The sequence below is a fragment of the Brachycentrus maculatus genome, unplaced genomic scaffold (assembly GCF_059751285.1).
Source record: "Brachycentrus maculatus isolate JH-2025_06_01 unplaced genomic scaffold, ASM5975128v1 h1tg000156l, whole genome shotgun sequence".
NCBI lineage: Eukaryota > Metazoa > Arthropoda > Insecta > Trichoptera > Brachycentridae > Brachycentrus > Brachycentrus maculatus.
In genome coordinates, this window is record NW_028280909.1 from 176299 (window position 1) to 195398 (window position 19100).

Sequence of the window (19100 nt, forward strand, 5' to 3'; positions counted from 1 at the left end):
ATATATATATATATATATATATATATATATATATATATATATATATATATATATATACATATGTATATAGTCACATTATCTATTCCAAATAGCTTACTAAAGTAGGGCGCCGTGACAAAATACTAAACTTGGAAGTGCGCCGTGGGCTGGAAAAGATTGGGAACCCCTGGTATAGATATTTCTTCTTTACAATCTTAAAATCATCATCAATCACACAGTTCTCTCCAATAAAGACTAAGCTCTTGTGCTTGGAGAGAGAATCCCATGGAGAATTTCACCATTTCTGTGCTGAAATTATTCCATTTATCCATACTAAAATTCCTGAACATTTTTTTGCGAAAATGGTCCTTTTCATTAGGTGCGTACAATATCAACGATATTTTTCTAAAAAATTTAAAGGATTCTAGTATTTCTTTCAGGTATTGGCGGAGAGCATATATTTTGTACTAAACATACTTATAATAATAATAATACCCTTATCCGCACCCCAATGGTGCATAGGGCACTGCTTCACATAAACGCAGTGTCATCTCGATCGTTTACACATTAAGGAAAGGTGATCAGCCTTCCGCTTCAGGTACCAGTCCAGGGTAATATTGAATAAATATTACAGTGAAAAAATCACTTACATTTATTTGACCCCCCCTGGGAATCGAACCCGGGACCTCCAGAACGGTAACCGAGCGTGCTGACCATTACACTGCGGAGGCGGACTACATACTTATGCATGTTTAAAAATAAATGCAAAAAAAAACGGGAAAATTTTATTCACAAGGAGATTCTCAGCACTCTAAGGTTATGCTGTAGCAGTTCATACTGTGGCAACCCACAACAATCGAACGAACGAGCATAACCGAACACCCAAACCGAGCTCGCACCGAACGGGAACCAGAACGTTACATTTCGTCACCGCCCGTCCACTGATCGACACGTCCTCCAACTGTTCTCACATTAGAATCACGCGATTATTCTTAAATATTTCCTGATTGTAATTTTCTAGAACTGAATAAATGTGTGTTAAAAGTAATCCGCTTTCATCTTGCTTCCCTTCTGTTAACCTTTTAAACGCGTTAACTTTGTTCCTAAGAGACGCTCGTGCGCGTCTGTATTTCGCCGTTTTTTAAATGATTACTTTTATCATGTATTTAGTTAAGAAACGATTTATTTTCCTAAACAAAAACGTTCAATGGGATTCATTGTGCCTTTTTGGTACTCTATAATACACGTGTGTCACATTATTCTTGAAATATATCGTAATATAAACAAATTAGATCGTAACATAAATAAATCAAAGCACGCATCGTGTGTCACTCTTACCCACTGGCGATGCGTAGCGTCGAGAGTGAGACAGATATAGGGCATGATTATGGCGCGGACTAATTACCGACCGCAAGTAAAATCAGGGATCTGTTGTTTTATTTATCCTTGTGATGTTACAAATTATTAGTCAGATATTTCAACAGATGTCATAAGGCCGAGGATTGACGTATTATTTTATCCAAAGTTCCACACCATGAAAAAATCCCTCCAAGTTGAACTGAGGTTCGAAACTTGGAGCAAAGTGAAAACACAAACGCTTATGTCAGCCGCGTATGGGGCATGTCTTGTTAAAACACATACGCTTATGCGAGCCGCGTGGATCCGGTTAAATTAAGTTGGTGTTCAACTAGAACCCATAATACCAATATTCTAGGCTAATTTTCATCTAAATGTGCTCTATACATCATTTTGAATAGTTATTTTTGCATGCAGTGCACAACTTTTGATCTAAATATAAAATAAAAAAACTGTAAAAGACCACTTTTGAGTTTATTAATGTAAACACAACCAACATTCTGAGTGTGTCCAAATACCTGTTCACAAATCTGAATTATCTCCAATGATAGGAGTTATTTTTCATATTACTTTTTGACATCTCATCAAAAATGAAGAAGAATAGGGAAGTCTGGGCATTTACAGGGCTGACGACCGTCATAGGCTGATCGAGAATTTGAGTGGTGTGGTTGTCAATCAAGGGTAGAATTGTTGAATGTTACACCTGTGTAAAGTGATCACTGAAACCATCAGCCTATGACGGTCGTCAGTCCCGTATATGCCCAGACTTCCATATTCTTTTACATCTGTGACGAGATGTCAAAAAATAATATAAACACAACCAGTTTTGAGAACTGCCGTAGTCCTGGAAACTAGTTGTTAGACAGAAGGTGGGTTAGTTTTGGACATGCTACAAATGTCATCTAGTTTTCTATATTCTAAGCCAACCTTAGTGAGCTATTAAATGGGTGAAATTCCTGGGCTGCGATTTCATACGGAACATAACATTTTAACAAAGTATCAACTTTAATTTATACCGTAGGGTAGGCAGAGTGAATAGAACCAATCGGTCTTTGCAAAACATCTTTACCTCATCCACATTCACGCATCTCCTCATACATACCTCGCGATTATTCTCCTAACATGAACACTTTCAAGTACTTGAAATACTCAATCACGCCAAGCTTTCAACGGTCTTCCTTCACTTCTATTACCAAGTATATTCACCTCATAAATTTATTTTCTTCTTCTTCTTCTAACCCTTATTCGCACCCAATGGTACATAGGGCACTGCATAAAAACTATGAAAAAAAAATCTGATTTCTTTAATATAATACTTTTATGTAAAAATCGGTAGATGTCCAGTTTTGAGGACAAAAATAAATGGTCAGTTTATGCATAAGACACTGCATCATAAAAACGCAGTGTTATCTTGTGATTGGTGAATGTTACACGTGTGTAAAGTGATCACTTAAACTAGCCTATGACGGTCGTAAGCCCCGTAAATGCCCAGACTTCCATATTCTTCTTCATCTTTGATGAGATGTCAAAAAATAATATGAAAATAACTCCTGTAATTGGAGATAATCCAGATTTTGTGAACAAGTATTTGGACACACTCAAAATGGGGTAAATGCTTATCTCAATGAAATAATGCAACCTTGCATTATTTTCTTTCATCTTCATTGAAACATCTATCATACATGGTTTTGCCGCACTTAGAGATCACATTCCGACTGCATTCAATCTACTTTCATCCTTCTTCTGCCAACTCCATACTTGCGAATATTAGGGTTAGACCAGGACTCCACTATTCCCTAAAACTTAAAAATAACAGTGCTTAAAAATAAAAAGAAAGTCTACAATTGTACTCAACCATTATAAAACAAACTTTGTCTGCGTCCGTCCTCTTCGTGATTGCAGCTGGTCGGCGCTTCCCGCGTGCCGAACGTAAGGAAATGTTGGCGGTATAGTCTGAAAGGAGATACAAAAGTCAACCGACAGGTCTATAACAAATAATCTGTTAACTAAAATAACATGACATATCGCTCACTCCTTCAAAGAACGTCATAAATCAAAAAACTTGACTTTTCAGGCGTTTTCAAAGTTTAAAAATATAACACAATGTATTAAAAATAAATATCAAGCCACCTTTTGAACTTCTTACTGTGCAACAGATCTCTTTAGGTAAAACCTGAAGGTTCTTTCTCCATTTGAAAAATATTTAGTATAATTAAAAAAATAATTAAACAATACCTTTTCTTCAAAATGCAAAAACAACATTTTCTGCCCTGTAGCGGGTAAATATTAAGTTAAAAAGATGCCTCTTTTGCTGGGATATAGAACATTTTCTGGGCATTGTGAAAACATGTACAACTGAAAATTGACTATTTTTGATTTATAATGTTCTTAAAGGAGTGAGCGATATGTAAGGGAGATGGGAAGGTTTAAACTTTAGATATTTTAATGAAACGAAAAACAGACACCACTATGTGTCATCAAATTTTACGTCATCGGGTGTGTTATGGGGCGTATCCCTTTATGTATCTGCTTTATAGAGCTGTAATAGTAGTAGTGTGGATTCGTTTCTGTGACTGGATTCATTACCAACTAACGAAAACAACGTTTTTACGAAGGCGAATTTTGCAAAAGAAAATGATGAATGAAAATATTGATTATATCGGCTGTTATAAAACCAACCATCAAGCAGAAAAAGCTGATGTACTTCGGACACGTCATGAGAAATGAAAAATATCATCTTCTCCACCTAATCATACAAGGAAAGATTGAGGGGCGAAGAACTCAAGGACCCCGAAGGACATCATGGCTGAAAAACCTAGGACAATGGTTTGGCAGAAGCACCAAATCTCTGTTCTGAGCTGCAGCATCAAAAGTGAAGATAGCCATGATGAGCGCCGATCTTCGTTAGAAGTGGCACAGAAAGAAGAAGAAGATAAACCCAAAACGAGTCTTACACAATCCTTTATAGATTGAGTATGTTAAATAAGATCTTCCTCCCGAGTGATAATACCCTATAAGTAGATTTTTGTTTCTTCTAGCTAAAATCATGTTTTATATTAATATGTGTGTATGTGGAGGGATACGGAAGAGGCCTATATCCAGCAGTGAAGGATAGAAGGCTGAAGAAGAAGAAGAGGATAGTAGTGATCACCTGTGGGCTTTCAGCATCGTCACCCAGGCCTGGAAGCATTCTTGGGTCTTGGCCCGGAGGTGGTAGATGAACTCTTCGGCGTCTATGTCAATCCTTCGTCGGTTGGCCTTGGCCGATATGACCGAGAGACCGATGTCGACCGACCCGTGCAGGCGGCCTCTGGAGATGTCGCTCGGTCCCCGCGAGTACACCAGGATCCCGGCGTCCACCACAAAGTATCGCTAGAACCACAATACCAAATAATTACACCCGACTCTCTGGGCAACCCAAGGTATATGGCCACAAGGCAGATCCGCACAAGGCAGATGCGCACAAGGGAGTAAAAGGCTGATGGGAACAAGGCAGATAAGCCCAATTCAAATCCGCACAAGGCAGATGAGAACAAGGCAGATAAGCCCAATTCAGATCCGCACAAGGCAGATGCGAACAAGGTATATAGGCCCAATTCAGATCCCCACAAGGCAGATGCGAACAAGGCATATAGGCCCAATTCAGATCCTCACAAGGCAGATGGGGACAATACAGATCCACACAAGGCAGATGCGAATAAGGCATATAGGCCCAATTCAGATCCTCACAAGCCAGATGGGGACAATTCAGATCTACATAAGGCAGATGAGCAAAAGGTAAATCCGCATAAGGCAGATGCGAACAAGGCAGATGCACGCATGGTTCCACCCTCTCTGCCTAACCTGCTGAAAAACGGTGTGATGGTAGCAGTATTTGTAGGTGAATAAAACTATAAAAAATTACCTTGTGCCATCCTTTGAGAGGCCATTTTCTCTTTTTGTGGAGGAATCCATTGAACAATTCGGGCTTCCTATCGAACCTCTGCCCATCCTTGAGGCCTTCCAGCACCTCCCATTCTGACCCGCGCCGCCTGAAAGATAGTCTACAATGCATTAATTCACAGCCTGAATATAAGATGACTTTTTTATTGAAAAAATCACTGTAGGCAAGGGCCTTCTGAGACTCTCATGCCGGTGAACACATAAGTCGGCAAGGGCGTTCCGGGACTCTCATGCCGGTGAACACATAAGTCGGCAAGGGCCTTCTGGGACTCTCATCCCAGTAGCAACGATTGTCGGCAAGGGCCTTCTGGGACTCATGCTAGTGAACGCATATGTCAGCAAGGGCGTCGTAATACTTTACTCAGTCGTCTTCAATACATCATCTTAATAGACAGAGCAGTCGGCAAGGGCCTTCCGAGACTGCCATATCAGTGAACACATATGTCGGCAAGGGTACTCCGGGACTCTCATGCCAGTGAACACATATGTCGGCAAGGACGATACGGGACTCTCGTGCCAGTGAACAAACTAGTCGGAAAGTCTTGTAGTAATCTAGTCGGCGAGGGCCTTTTGGGACTCTCATGCCGGTGAACACATAAGTCGGCAAGGGCGTTCCGGGACTCACGTGCCGGTGACACATAAGTCGGCAAGGGCCTTCTGGGACTCTCATGCCGGTGAACACATAATTCGGCAAGGGCGCTCCAGGACTCTCGTGGCAGTGTACACACATGTCGACAAGGGCGTTCCGGGACTGTCGTCCCAGTTAACACACATGTCGGCAAGGGCACTCAGGGGCTCTCATGCCGGTCAACACACAAGTCGGCAAGGGCTTTTTGGGACTCTCGTGCTAGATAACAGAGCTGTCGGCCGGGGGCCCCCGTACCTGTTGTTCCTGTGCTTGCGGAGGTGCGGCGCGGGCGGCGGGGGCGGCGCGGGCCGCAGCTCGCCGCTCTCGGCGGACAGGCTGTTGGTGTCGGCGGAGCCCTCCGAGTCGGAGCCGCCCTTGATGCGCACGCCGCGGGACTTCTTGTGCCCAGAGTCCCCTGCAAAAGAGAATAATTCATTAATATAACAGAGAAACGGCACGGAATAAAATGGTTGATTTGATTGAAAATAAAACTGATATCTCAACGAAGGGAAATATATGGAAGTCTAAGTATTCACAGGGTCTACGACCTAGCATACGTATATATCGCTCGCTCCTTTCAAGAATGTCATATATCAAAAATCGTGAATTTTCAGTTGTACATGTTTTCGGAATGCCCAGAAAATGTACTATATCCCAGCAAAAGAGGCACATTTTTAAGTTAATATTTACCCGCTACAGGGCAGAAAGTGTTGTTTTTTGCATTTTGAAGAAAGGGCATTGTTTAATTATTTTTTTTTAATACACTAAATATTTTTCAAATGGAGAAAAAACCTTCAGGTTTTACCTAAAAAGATCTGTTGCACAGTAAAAAGTTCAATAAGTGGCTTGATATTTATTTTTTATACATTGTATTATATTTTTAAACTTTAAAAACGTTCTCCTGAAAAATCAAGTTTTTTTATTTATGACGTTCTTGAAAGGAGTGAGCGATATGTGAGTGTGTGCGTGCGTGTGTGTGTGTGCGTGTGTGTGCTTGAGTTTGTACTCGTATAAATTATATGCCAAATGAACTACTAATGTTCTCTTCAACAAGTGATTAAAAAAACAAACAAATATATAATTTGTATTATCATCTGTTGATGAAAACATATGTAGGAAGTTCTCGAAACTAGTCGTATTTACATTAATAAACTCATCGCCTGTTCTCATCAAAGGGTGAAAATACAAACTAAATAAACAATATACAGTATTATTATTTTTCGTTTGACATCTCATCAAAGATGAAGATGAATATGGAAGTCGACCGTCATAGGCTGGTTTAAGTGATCGCTTTACACACGTGTAACATTAACCAATTCTATCCATTATTGACAAATACTCAATTCCTTGGAAGAATATGAAAAATAACTCCTATAATTGGAGATAATCCTGATTTGTGAACAAGTATTTGGACACACTCAATATGTTGTAAATATATAGTACGAATTTTCACTTGATGACGAAAACATCCGCAGTTTTCGAAACTAGTCGTGTTTACATGAATAAACTCAAAAGTGGTCTTATACAAGTCGCTCACTTCTTTCAAGAACGTCATAAATAAAAAATCGTAAATTTTCAGTTGTGCATGTTTTCGGAATGTCTAGAATATGTACTATATCCCAACAAAAGCAGCATATTTTAACTTAATATTTACCCGCCACAGGGCAGAAAAGGTTGTTTTTGCATTTTGAAGAAAAGGTATTGTGTAATTATTTTTTTAAATATACTAAATATTTTTCAAATGGAGAAAAAACATTCAGATTTTACCTAAAAGGATCACAGTAAAGAGTTCAATAAGTGGCTTGATATTTATTTTGAATTCATTGTGTTATATTTTTAAACATCAAAAATGTTCAATCTTAAAAATCAAGTTTTTTGATTTATGACGTTCTTGAAAGGAGTGAGCGAAGTGTAAAAAATATTACGTTAGGCTCGAACGCTTACTAGATTTTCGGCACAGCTCTCTAGCTACAAGGCGCCCATACTTTTCAAGCTACCGGGCGCCCAAAATAGACGAGTAAGGTAAGATTAGCCGCTTATGTTTTCATACATTTATTTACATAATTATTAATCTCCCGTGACGTCACGGGTGACGCTCCCCCAGACGCCCGCGTCACGACGGTAGGGAGACAATACAAAGTTGTTGATACAAATCATTTTTGACATCTCATCAAAGATGAAGAAGAATATGGAAGTCTGGGCATTTACGGGGCTGACGACCGTCATAGGCTGGTTTAAGTGATCACTTTACACACGTGTAACATTCACCAATTCTACCCATTATTGACAACCACACTACTCAAATTCTCGGAAGTTCTGTATATATGAACCAATTTAGAAACCTTGTTCTTGAATCACTAGATCTTCACTAGAGACATCTATTGGTGAGATGTAAAGAAGCTTTTTTACTAAGCAGAAACTCTTATATTAGTATGTGAGGTCCAAACCCTGGATTATAATCACACACATGAGAAACGCCAGAAAATACCATTTTCATTTTCCCAGACTTCCATATTCTTCTTCATCTTTGATGAGTTATCTTGATCGTTTACACATGAAGGAAAGGTGATCAGCCCTCCGCTTCAGGTACCAGTCCAGGGTAATATTGAATAAATATGACAGTGAAAAAATCACTTATATTTATTTTACCCCCCTTGGGAGTCGAACCCGGGACCTCCAGAGCGGTAGCCGAGCGTGCTGACCATTACACTACGGAGGCGGACAAACAGCATAAACCGATCATAATAATGGATACGCACCGAGGTTTTTATTAAAGTGAAACATCTAAGGCGGCGGTCGATAGTCGATAATAGGCATTTGCCAAGATGTTGGATTATTGGCTAATAAATTAATATGAAAAATCACAAGACTATCGGTAACATTCTTATTAAAATCTGTAGGGAACTAAGGGAGATATTACAGGTTAAACTTTAGATATTTGAATAAAACGAAAAACGTTCGCATACGTCATCAAATTTCCGTCATCGAACGAAAAAAAAACTAACTAACTAACTAACTAACCATCACGCCTCTTCCCCGCAGGGGTAGGCAGAGAGAATCGAACGCCACACCACTCTGTCTTTGCAAACATTCTTTGCCTCTTCTACATTCATGCATCTCCTCATACATAACCGACGATTATTACGACTCCTGACCCGGCCGCTTTCAAGTATTTGACATACCTGATTGTGCCAAGTTTTCCTCGGTCGTCCTCTGCTTCTTTTTCCAACTACATTCGCCTCATAAATTTGTTTAACCGTTCTCTTTCTTCACTCATACGCTCCACGTGTCCAAACCATCTCAACACACCTTTCTTAATTTTATCGATAATGCTTATCTCAGCCTTACATTCTTTCCTTATTTCATCATTCGAACATCTATCAAACATCGTTTTGCCACACATTCGTCTGAGGGATCGCATTTCGAAAAAAATATAAATAATAAATATATAAAATATAAACGAAAAAAATATATAAAGAAAACAAATATATAAATGAAAAAAATATATATAATAATAATGAAAAATTTATTACGGACGTCATACTTAATATGTCATAAGTTTATAAAAATACAAAGATTTTTCTCAATTTTTAGACCTACGCCAGCTTAACACATTGTAGTCGGGCGCTTCGAACAATAGACTCTAGCCTATAGCGGGTGTTTTTCCCGATTAGCGCAAAAATATATCGCTTTCTTAAAATTGACACAATTTCTAAACCAAATAATATTTTGATTGAAATTTTCAAAGAAATCATAATTGACATTTGATCATCAAAAATAAATTATAATCATAATTTTTAATTAAGTATTCCGTATTTCACAATTTTAGAAGCATTGTAAACTATAAAAAATAGTCTTCCCCTCCGAGGTATCATTCCCTATACAATACTAATATATTCAAATAATAACATACCAAACAGTAAACAAAACAGTGCGAGCGGTATGAAAAATAGTCCAATACGTGAAATGGCTCAAACTAAACATGAGATTGAGATCGCATAAAAACTCTAGATTTCTGGGGATGCCTTTACAAGCGGCACACTAGCCAATCTAGACAAGACATCTCAAATAACGTCAACAGACTATCGCCTAACACCTAGGTAGCAGATTACCCTTCAACGCGTTTTATTTCACGCTGATAACAAACCCGTATATTGCCGCTTCCCGCCGATAACCGACAGTCGACAAAAACGGCATTTGCCGTGTCCCGCAGTTGACCGACAGTCCGCGTAAAACGGCAAATGCCGTGTCCCGCCGACAACGTGTTAAAAACAACCCTAGACCGCTAGCAATTTTTTTCTTTTTAATACACAGAGAGAGAAAGTTGGCAAAGACCCAGAAAAGTAAAATAATGAGCTTTCGGTATTATTTTCCAAGTTATTTGGCGCATAATTCCACTTCTCGGGCCGCTGTGACTCTATGAAGCAGTACGGAAAGAGGTATTGATCCTTAGAGAGATATTTGCTTAGAAAGTGCGGCGATATCGCATTGCGTTGACCAGCGCGTGCCAACTAAATAATACAGTAAATCCTCGATATAATCGACTGATTGCGGGTAGGAGGTGTGCGCCAAGAAAAAGCCAAAAATCCCTTTTAAAAAATAGATAAAAAATAAATGAAAAATAATGCAGTAAAGCCTCGATATAAAGGACCAACTGGGGGGAGGAGATGTCCGTTAAAGTCTAAAGTCCGTTTTAAAAAATATGTATAAAATAAATTATTTTTTTACATCTCGTCAAAGATGAAGAAGAATATGGAAGTCTGGGCATTTACGGGGCTGACGACCGTCATAGGCTGGTTTAAGTGATCACTTTACACACGTGTATTTAGACACACTCAAAATGTTGTAAATAAATTATCTGGTCAAATTATAAGCTTAAATAATAAAAATGAAAATGGTATTTTCTGGCGTTTCTCGTGTGTGATTATAATCCAGGATTCGGACCTCACATACTAATATAAGAGTTTCTGCTTAGTAAAAAGCTTCTTTACATCTCACCAATAGATGTCTCTAGTGAAGTTCTAGTGATTCGTTCTGGAAATAATCCAGATTTGTGAAGTATTTGGGACGCATTTAAAATATTGTTATATAAATTTTATTAATTAATACTTATTTTTATACAACGGACTTTCGCTTTTAACGGACACTTCATTACTCCGATTAGTCCTTTATATCGAGGTTTTACTGTATCGCACTATCGGCAACATATTGAGTATGTCGAAATTATTGTTCAAATCAATCAAAGACACTGCCACGAACTCGCACATGAAGCGATGTGTGAATTATACGATGTTCCACGTGCCCAAACCATCTCAACACACATTTCATAATTTGATAGATAATGCTTATCTCAGCCTTGCATTCTTTCCTTATATCAATATTCAAAACATTTATCATACGTCGTTTTGCCATATCGCTCACACCTTTCAAGAACGTCATAAATCAAATTCTTGATTTTTCAAGAGAACGTTTTTAAAGTTTAAAAATATAATACAATGTATTAAAAATAAATATCAAGCCACTTATCGAACTTTTTACTGTGCAACGGATCTTTTTAGGTAAAATCTGAAGGTTTTTTCTCCATTTGAAAAATATTTAGTAAATTAAAAAGAATTATTATTAAACAGTATCTTTTCTTCAAAATGAAAAAAAAAACACATTTTCTGCCCTGTAGCGGGTAAATATTAAGTTAAAAATATTCTTCTTTTTCTGGGATATAGAACATTTTTTGGGCATTCCGAAAACATGCACAACTGAAAATTGACAACAACGTCATATATCAAAAATCGTCAATTTTCAGTTGTGCATGTTTTCAGAATGCCCAGAAAATGTACTATATCCCAGAAAAAGAAGCATATTTTTAACTTAATATTTACCCGCTACAGGGCAGAAAGTGTTTTTTTGCATTTTGAATAAAAGGTATTATTTAATTTTTTTTTCATATACAAAAATTTTTCAAATGGAGAAAAAACATTAAAAACCACAGTAAAAAGTTCAATAAGTGGCTTGATATTTATTATTAATACATTTGATTTTATTTTTACACTTTAAAAACGATCTCCTGAAAAATCAATTTTTTTTATAAATGACGTTGTTGAAAGGAGTGAGCGATTTGTGAACGAGTATCTGTACATACTTAAAATGTTGCAAATGAAATATTAATACATTATATTTTACTAGTTATACATCACAGGGAAGAAAGGGTTAAGGTTATTCCCCCTTTGCGCGTACTCTTAAAAACGGCACTAGAATTATCGATCTCAGGCAATATTAATGTGGTGGTTTTTGAAGAATACCGTAGACGGTGGGAACCACGGCACGAGCCCACAATTTCACATAAACTATTCCACTATCCTGCACGCCATGTTCCCGGTAAATGGAAAATGTTATAAATTAATATCTTATTCTATCCATAGTATACGGGTATAATAAAAATAATCGAATTCTTCACAGATTAGCTGGGGGCCGAATTTTACTAAAAATTTATACTACATACTTGCTAGAAGAAACAGATGATGACACCCTTACATGTTTTTTGGGATTTTTCGTTACAATGTAAAATTTCACAATGGATCTATGTCAGACGGGAGGAATATCTAGTTTAACATACCTAACCTATAAAGGATTGTATTAGACTCGTGAAGTGTTTATAACAGCCGATATAATCAATATTTTCATTCGTCATTTTCTTGTGGAAAATTCGCCTTCATAAATACGTTATTTTCGTAAGTTGGTAATGAATGACGTCACAGAAACGATGGATTTTTTTTGATATTGGTAAAATTGCAAAATTATTGGCGGCTCTATTTGTTGATATCTATGGTCCAACCACTAGTAATACTAACGATAGTCAAGTATTTTGTATTTTATATTGACACTTTTATTCTACTTCAACTTCTTATAATATCTATTGTGTTCTTGCCAGTGCCCTTTACTATGACCTAAATTATATTGTATACCCACACACAGGCCATGCCTTTGTGGGATCTTTTTTTGTATTTATATTTTATTCATATTTTTTGTATTTGAATTTATGTCATGTTTGTATAACACAATTTTTTTTAAAATAAAGAAACAAAATTATACATGCTTAAATTCAAGTGTCGCCGTATTGAAAAGCGGCCATGATAATCACGTCATACGTCTAGCACTAGAATTTGAGACATGATGCCGTCTTGTTTGTAGACTGCACCTAGCCGTAGCAACAACGACACTGCCAAGAATATAGTTATCAGTGGTAAGATAACATCTCGACGATCTAATAACATATATTGTCAAATCGTCAGATAAAGTTCAAATATCGCTCACTCATAAATCAAAAATCAACAAAATTCAACAACGTCATAAATCAAAAATCGCCAATTTTCAGTGTGCATGTTTTCGAAATGCCCAGAAAATGTACTATATCCCAGCAAAAGCGGCATATTTTTAACTTAAGATTTACCCGCTACAGGGCATAAAGTGTTATTTTTGCATTTCGAAGAAAAGGTATTGTTTAATTATTTTTTTAAATATACTAAATATTTTTTAAATGGATAACCAACCTTTTGAGGTTTTACCTAAAAAGATCAGTTGCACAGTAAAAAGTTCAGTAAGTGGCTTGATATTTATTTTTAATACATTGTATTTTATTTTTAAACTTTAAAAACGTTCTAATGAAAAATCAAGTTTTTTGATTTATGACGGTGAGCGATATGTTATACGCATTTTCCTAATTTTAGAGAGTTGATTGTAAAAAAGATAGCAAACTTCAAAAGTCAGGCAAAATTTGATTCCTTTTCCATAGCAGGATTAAGAATTTAAAAAAAAAAAGTTTCTCGTGTGTTGGGTAATTCCAAAAATTCCTTGAATTATAATTAAAAGCGTTTTTTCTTTCATTTCCGTAATGCATCTCATTGCTGGGAGTTCATATAAGTGCTCATTCTAACCTTGTTTGGAAAATGCACACGTCAGTGTTATTCATACGTTTTTTTTACAACTAGCCGCACCCGGCCACGCGTTGCTGAGGCTCAGTCTGATTAAATGGAAAAGGAAGAATATGAAAAGCACACGAGAAGAACGAAGAGGCTGAGATAACGCTCACTCCTTTTAACAACGTCGTAAATCAAAAAACTTGATTTTTCAGGAGATGGTTTTTCAAGATAAAAACATAATACAATGTATTAAAAATAAATATCAAGCCACTTATTGAACTTTTTACTGTGCAACAGATCTTTCAAGGTAAAACCTGATTTTTTTTATCCATTTGAAAAATATTTAGTATATTTAAAAAAAATAATTTAACAATACCTTTTCTTCAAAATGCAAAAACAACTCTTTCTGCCCTGTAGCGGGTAAATATTAAGTTTAAAATATGCCGGTTTTGCTGGGATATAGTCCATTTTTTGGGCATTTCGAAAACATGCACAACTGAAAATTGGCGATTTTTGATTTATGACGTTGTTGAAAGGAGTGAGCGATAAGCACTATCGATAAAATTTGTATTTATTTAGATTGGCAGTGACAGGTATATTGAAAGCTTTTAAATGTAAATTCACAGTAAAATCGGGATACAATTTTATGTTGTTTCACATTTTCAATAAATTTCACAACTTAGTTAAAACAAATTGCTTAGCAAGAGCAGATCTGTCAGGAAGCGTAGATGCTTCTGTATCAGATCTGGGCATGCGGTGGGACAGCTTTCGATATATTATCGATAAAATTAAGAAAGTCGTGTTGAGATGGTTTGGACATGTCGAATAAACGAGTGAAGACAGGATTCATTCATTCATTCAAACCCTCAACTGCACCCGATGATGCATAGGGCACTGCATCATATAAAGGCAGTGTTATCTTGATCGTTGACACATGAAGAAAGGTGATCAGCCCTCAGCTTCAGGTACCAGTCCAGGGTCATATCAAATAAATATTAGACTGAAAAATCACTAATATTTATTTCGACCCTGTTGGGAATCGAAACCGGGACTTCCAGCACGGTAGCCTAGTGCTCTAACCACTACACTATGGAGGCGGAATGTTATTTACCGAGTAAAATTAAGCGGTATTTACCAAGTAAAATATAGCGGTAATTACCGAGTAAATTTTAAATTAAAAATAAGTAAAATTACCTTTGATCGAAAGGAAGCCGGGTTCGGTTGAGATGTGTCGGATGCCAGACATTATCTATCACTCGCAGGTCCTCATGTAGTTACGCCATTTTCTGCTAGAAAAAAACACACAAACACACTATTAATATGAGGCCATGTGAAACTAAATTAGCATATAAGTATGTGCTATCGGTTAAATTAATTTAAAGTATTCGGAATATTTTTGGCAGAGCGATGCGAGATACATGTTCGAACGCTGAAATAAGGAAGGGACTCAAGGCTGAGATGAGCATTATTCATCAAACTAAGGAAGGTGTCTTGAGATGGTTTGGACATGTGTACGAATGAGTGAGGAAAGAACGGTGAAACTTATTTATGAGGCGGACGTAGTTGGTCATAGTAGCAGAGGAAGAGCAATGAAAATTTGGCATGATCAAGTGTTTCATCGCTCTTTTTTTTGGTTATGAATTGGGATGGTAATCGTTACTTTTTTTGGTAACAGATAGGGCTAGTAATCGTTACTTTTTAGATTACAGATAGGGCTAGTAATCGTTACTTTTTAGATTACATATAGGGCTACTAATCGTTACTTTTTAGATTACAGATGGGGCTAGTAATCGTTACTTTTTAGATTACAGATAGGGCTACTAATCGTTACTTTTTAGATTACAGATAGGGCTAGTAAATGTAACTTTTTAGATTACAGATAGGGCTAGTAATCGTTACTTTTTAGATTACAGATAGGGCTAGTAAACGTAACTTTTTAGATTACGGATAGGGCTAGTAATCGTTACTTTTTAGATTACATATAGGGTTACTAATCGTTACTTTTTAGATTACAGATGGGGCTAGTAATCGTTACTTTTTAGATTACAGATAGGGTTAGTAATCGTTACTTCCCAGCAAAAGAGGCATATTTTTTATTTAATATTTGCCCGCTACAGGGCAGAAAGTGTTGTTTTTGCATTTTGAAGAAAAGGTATTGTTTAATTTTTTTTATATAATAAATATTCTTCAAACGGAGAAAAAACCTTCGGGTTTTACCTAAAAAGATCTGTTGCACAGTAAAAAATTCAGTAAGTGGCTTGATATTCATTTTTAATACATGGTATTATATTTTTAAACTTTAAAAACGTTCTCCCGAAAAATCAAGTTTTTTTGATTTACGACGTTCTTGAAAGGAGTGAGCGATATCAGGAGACACAAAATACGCAAAAGGCGACCAAATTTGTGCACAGATTAGCTTGATCATACCGATTCGAGTCATGACATCACGGGATTCGATCACCGATCACCGGTTTCGAAAAACGCCCGAATCGCTGGCGGTAACATGTGGCCATACCTATTTCTGGAGTAAATCCGTTGGCCGTGTTAACTTTCTGAATAATATTTACATGCAGGAAAGAGAATACATCAGCAATGAGTCACTTCACCTGGGCCCAGGTAACACTCGATATACACCACAATGGGTGACGTAACGCCAAATACAGGGGTCACAATAACTTCAACACAAAATTACCCATACAAATTTATTTTTGAGTAACTTTTTTACTAAATAAAAAATATTATTTCGAGTAATCTCCATTACATTTTTTTCTGTTAAGTGGAAAAGATGAAATCCGCCAGTATCGATACACATTTGTGCCCGTTTTATCAATATTTTTGTATACTGCAGCTGTCTACTTCACAAGTGTCAAATATGACTGACGTGAGACGCCATTTGCAAAAATTATAACATCTTACGATAGATTAATAAAATAAATAAAAAAATAATAATAATAAGTTTCTGCTTAGTAAAAAGCTTCTTTACATCTCACCAATAGATGTCTCTAGTGAAGTTCTATTGATTCAAGAACAAGGTTTCTAAATTGGTTCATATATACAGAACTTCCAAGAATTCGAGTAGTGTGGTTGTCAATAATGGGTAGAATTGGTGAACGTTACACGTGTGTAAAGTGATCACTTAAACCAGCCTACGACGGTCGTCACCCCCGTAAATGCCCAGACTTCCATATTCTTCTTCATCTTTGATGAGAAGTCAAAAATAATATATTACGATAGGGTGAATAATTTTGCGCCACCCTGTATAAATATCGAGGGCAAGCGAAATTATGACGCAAAAGGAATATTTTAATTAAAATTTATATCACAAAGACATGATATGTAGTAACATTTTAACAATTGAATGTGGCCATACCTATTTCTGGAGTAAATCCGTTGGCCGTGTTAACTTTCTGAATAATATTTACATGCAGGAAAGAGATTGCATCAGCAATGCGTCACATCACCTGGGCCCAGGTAACACTCGATATACACCACAATGGGTGACGTAACGCCAAATACAGGGGTCACAATAACTCCTGGGCATTTAAAAGTGAGGATTTGAATCATAAAGTTCTGGAGCGAGTGCTTTTGCCTAGAATTTTCATTCATGAATTACATGAAATTATAGTAACTTTTAACATAAAGAGTAAATCCACTCACAAGTAGGCATAGGCTATGAAACTTATAAAGTTGAAGCCTGAGTAGGGACATGATAAACGCTGTTGCATAAGCCGTAGCTAGATATCTGAGTCACTTGGACGTTAGGTAATTGAAAAAAAAAATAAAATAAAATAAAATTCTGGATTATATACCAGATCAGGGTTGGCGAACTTTTTCCCAAGTGGGTCAAATTTCATATTATTTTTTGATATCTCATCAAAGATGAAGAAGAATATGGAAGTCTGGGCATTTACGGGGATTACGACCGTCATAGGCTGGTTTAAGTGATCACTTTACACACGTGTAACATTCACCAATTCTACCCATTATTGACAACCACACTACTCAAATTCTTGGAAGTTCTATATATATGAACCAATTTAGAAACCTTGTTCATGAATCACTATAACTTCACTAGAGACATCTATTGGTGAGATGTAAAGAAGCTTTTTACTAAGCAGAAACTCTTATATTAGTATGTGAGATCCGAATCCTGGATTATAATCACACACATGAGAAACGCCAGAAAATACCATTTTCATTTTTATTATTAAGCTTATAATTTGATTATCTGGGTCAAATTTGTTTATTTTTTTTCAATTGAAAATTCGTGTCGCGGGTCAAATAAGTTGTTTAATTAAAACAAACACGTCAACTTTGAAATTTACGAGAAAATTTTCAATGAACTCTTTATTAACAAAAATAAATTTAAAATATTCTGAATATTATATATTTAAAGCATTTACTCTGTGGTTAGTAATTTTTACTTATTTATTTTTTTACAAAAAAGTTAATAATACTAATATATAAACACTAACCGACATTTTTGTGTCATGCATGCAAACAATACTACCCTTCACTACCATAGCACTATTCACACACTCAAAGTGCTATGTGTAAATAGTGCTATGGTAGTGAAGGGTGGTATTGTTTGCATGCTGTGGTAGTGATTGTCCTGACGAAGAGACGGGTACGTCTCGAAACCGGTAGACATAAAAATCTCGGTGAGTGGTTATATGCTATGTTATTAACATTTTTGTAAAAAAATATAAGTATAAATTTAAAATATTATATTATTCATATATATATATATATATATATATATATATATATATATATATATATATATATATATATATATATATATATATATATATATATATATATATATATATATATATATATATATATATATATATATATATATATATATATATATATATATATATATATATATATATATATATATATATATATATATATATATATATATATATATATATATATATATATATATATATATATATATATATATATATATATATATATATATATATATATATATATATATATATATATATATATATATATATATATATATATATATATATATATATATATATATATATATATATATATATATATATATATATATATATATATATATATATATATATATATATATATATATATATATATATATATATATATATATATATATATATATATATATATATATATATATATATATATATATATATATATATATATATATATATATATTATTATCACCCCCCGCCCCTGGGAATCGAACCCTGGACCCTCCAGCACGGTAGCTAAACACG

The 19100-nt window shown here is 35.6% G+C and overlaps 1 protein-coding gene across 9 annotated transcripts in view; it reads right to left on the reverse strand.

Annotated features, from left to right (window-relative positions):
* The window catches only part of LOC148308607 (oxysterol-binding protein-related protein 6-like), a 65728-nt gene that overhangs the window by 36497 nt on the left and 10131 nt on the right, over positions 1-19100 (reverse strand). For 3 of the 9 annotated variants that reach the window (XM_088261454.1, XM_088261448.1, XM_088261451.1), the window contains exons 2-6: positions 15013-15104; positions 6161-6320; positions 5240-5378; positions 4487-4707; positions 3191-3288 (exon numbers count right to left, since the gene is read on the reverse strand). In XM_088261454.1, coding sequence (XP_088117580.1) covers positions 3191-3288; positions 4487-4707; positions 5240-5378; positions 6161-6320; positions 15013-15064 — 670 coding nt within the window. In that variant the 5' untranslated portion in view covers positions 15065-15104. Of the gene's footprint in view, positions 1-3190; positions 3289-4486; positions 4708-5239; positions 5379-6160; positions 6321-15012; positions 15108-19100 lie in introns of all 9 variants that reach the window. The other 6 variants (XM_088261455.1, XM_088261449.1, XM_088261452.1 and 3 more) reach the window with 3 other exon arrangements.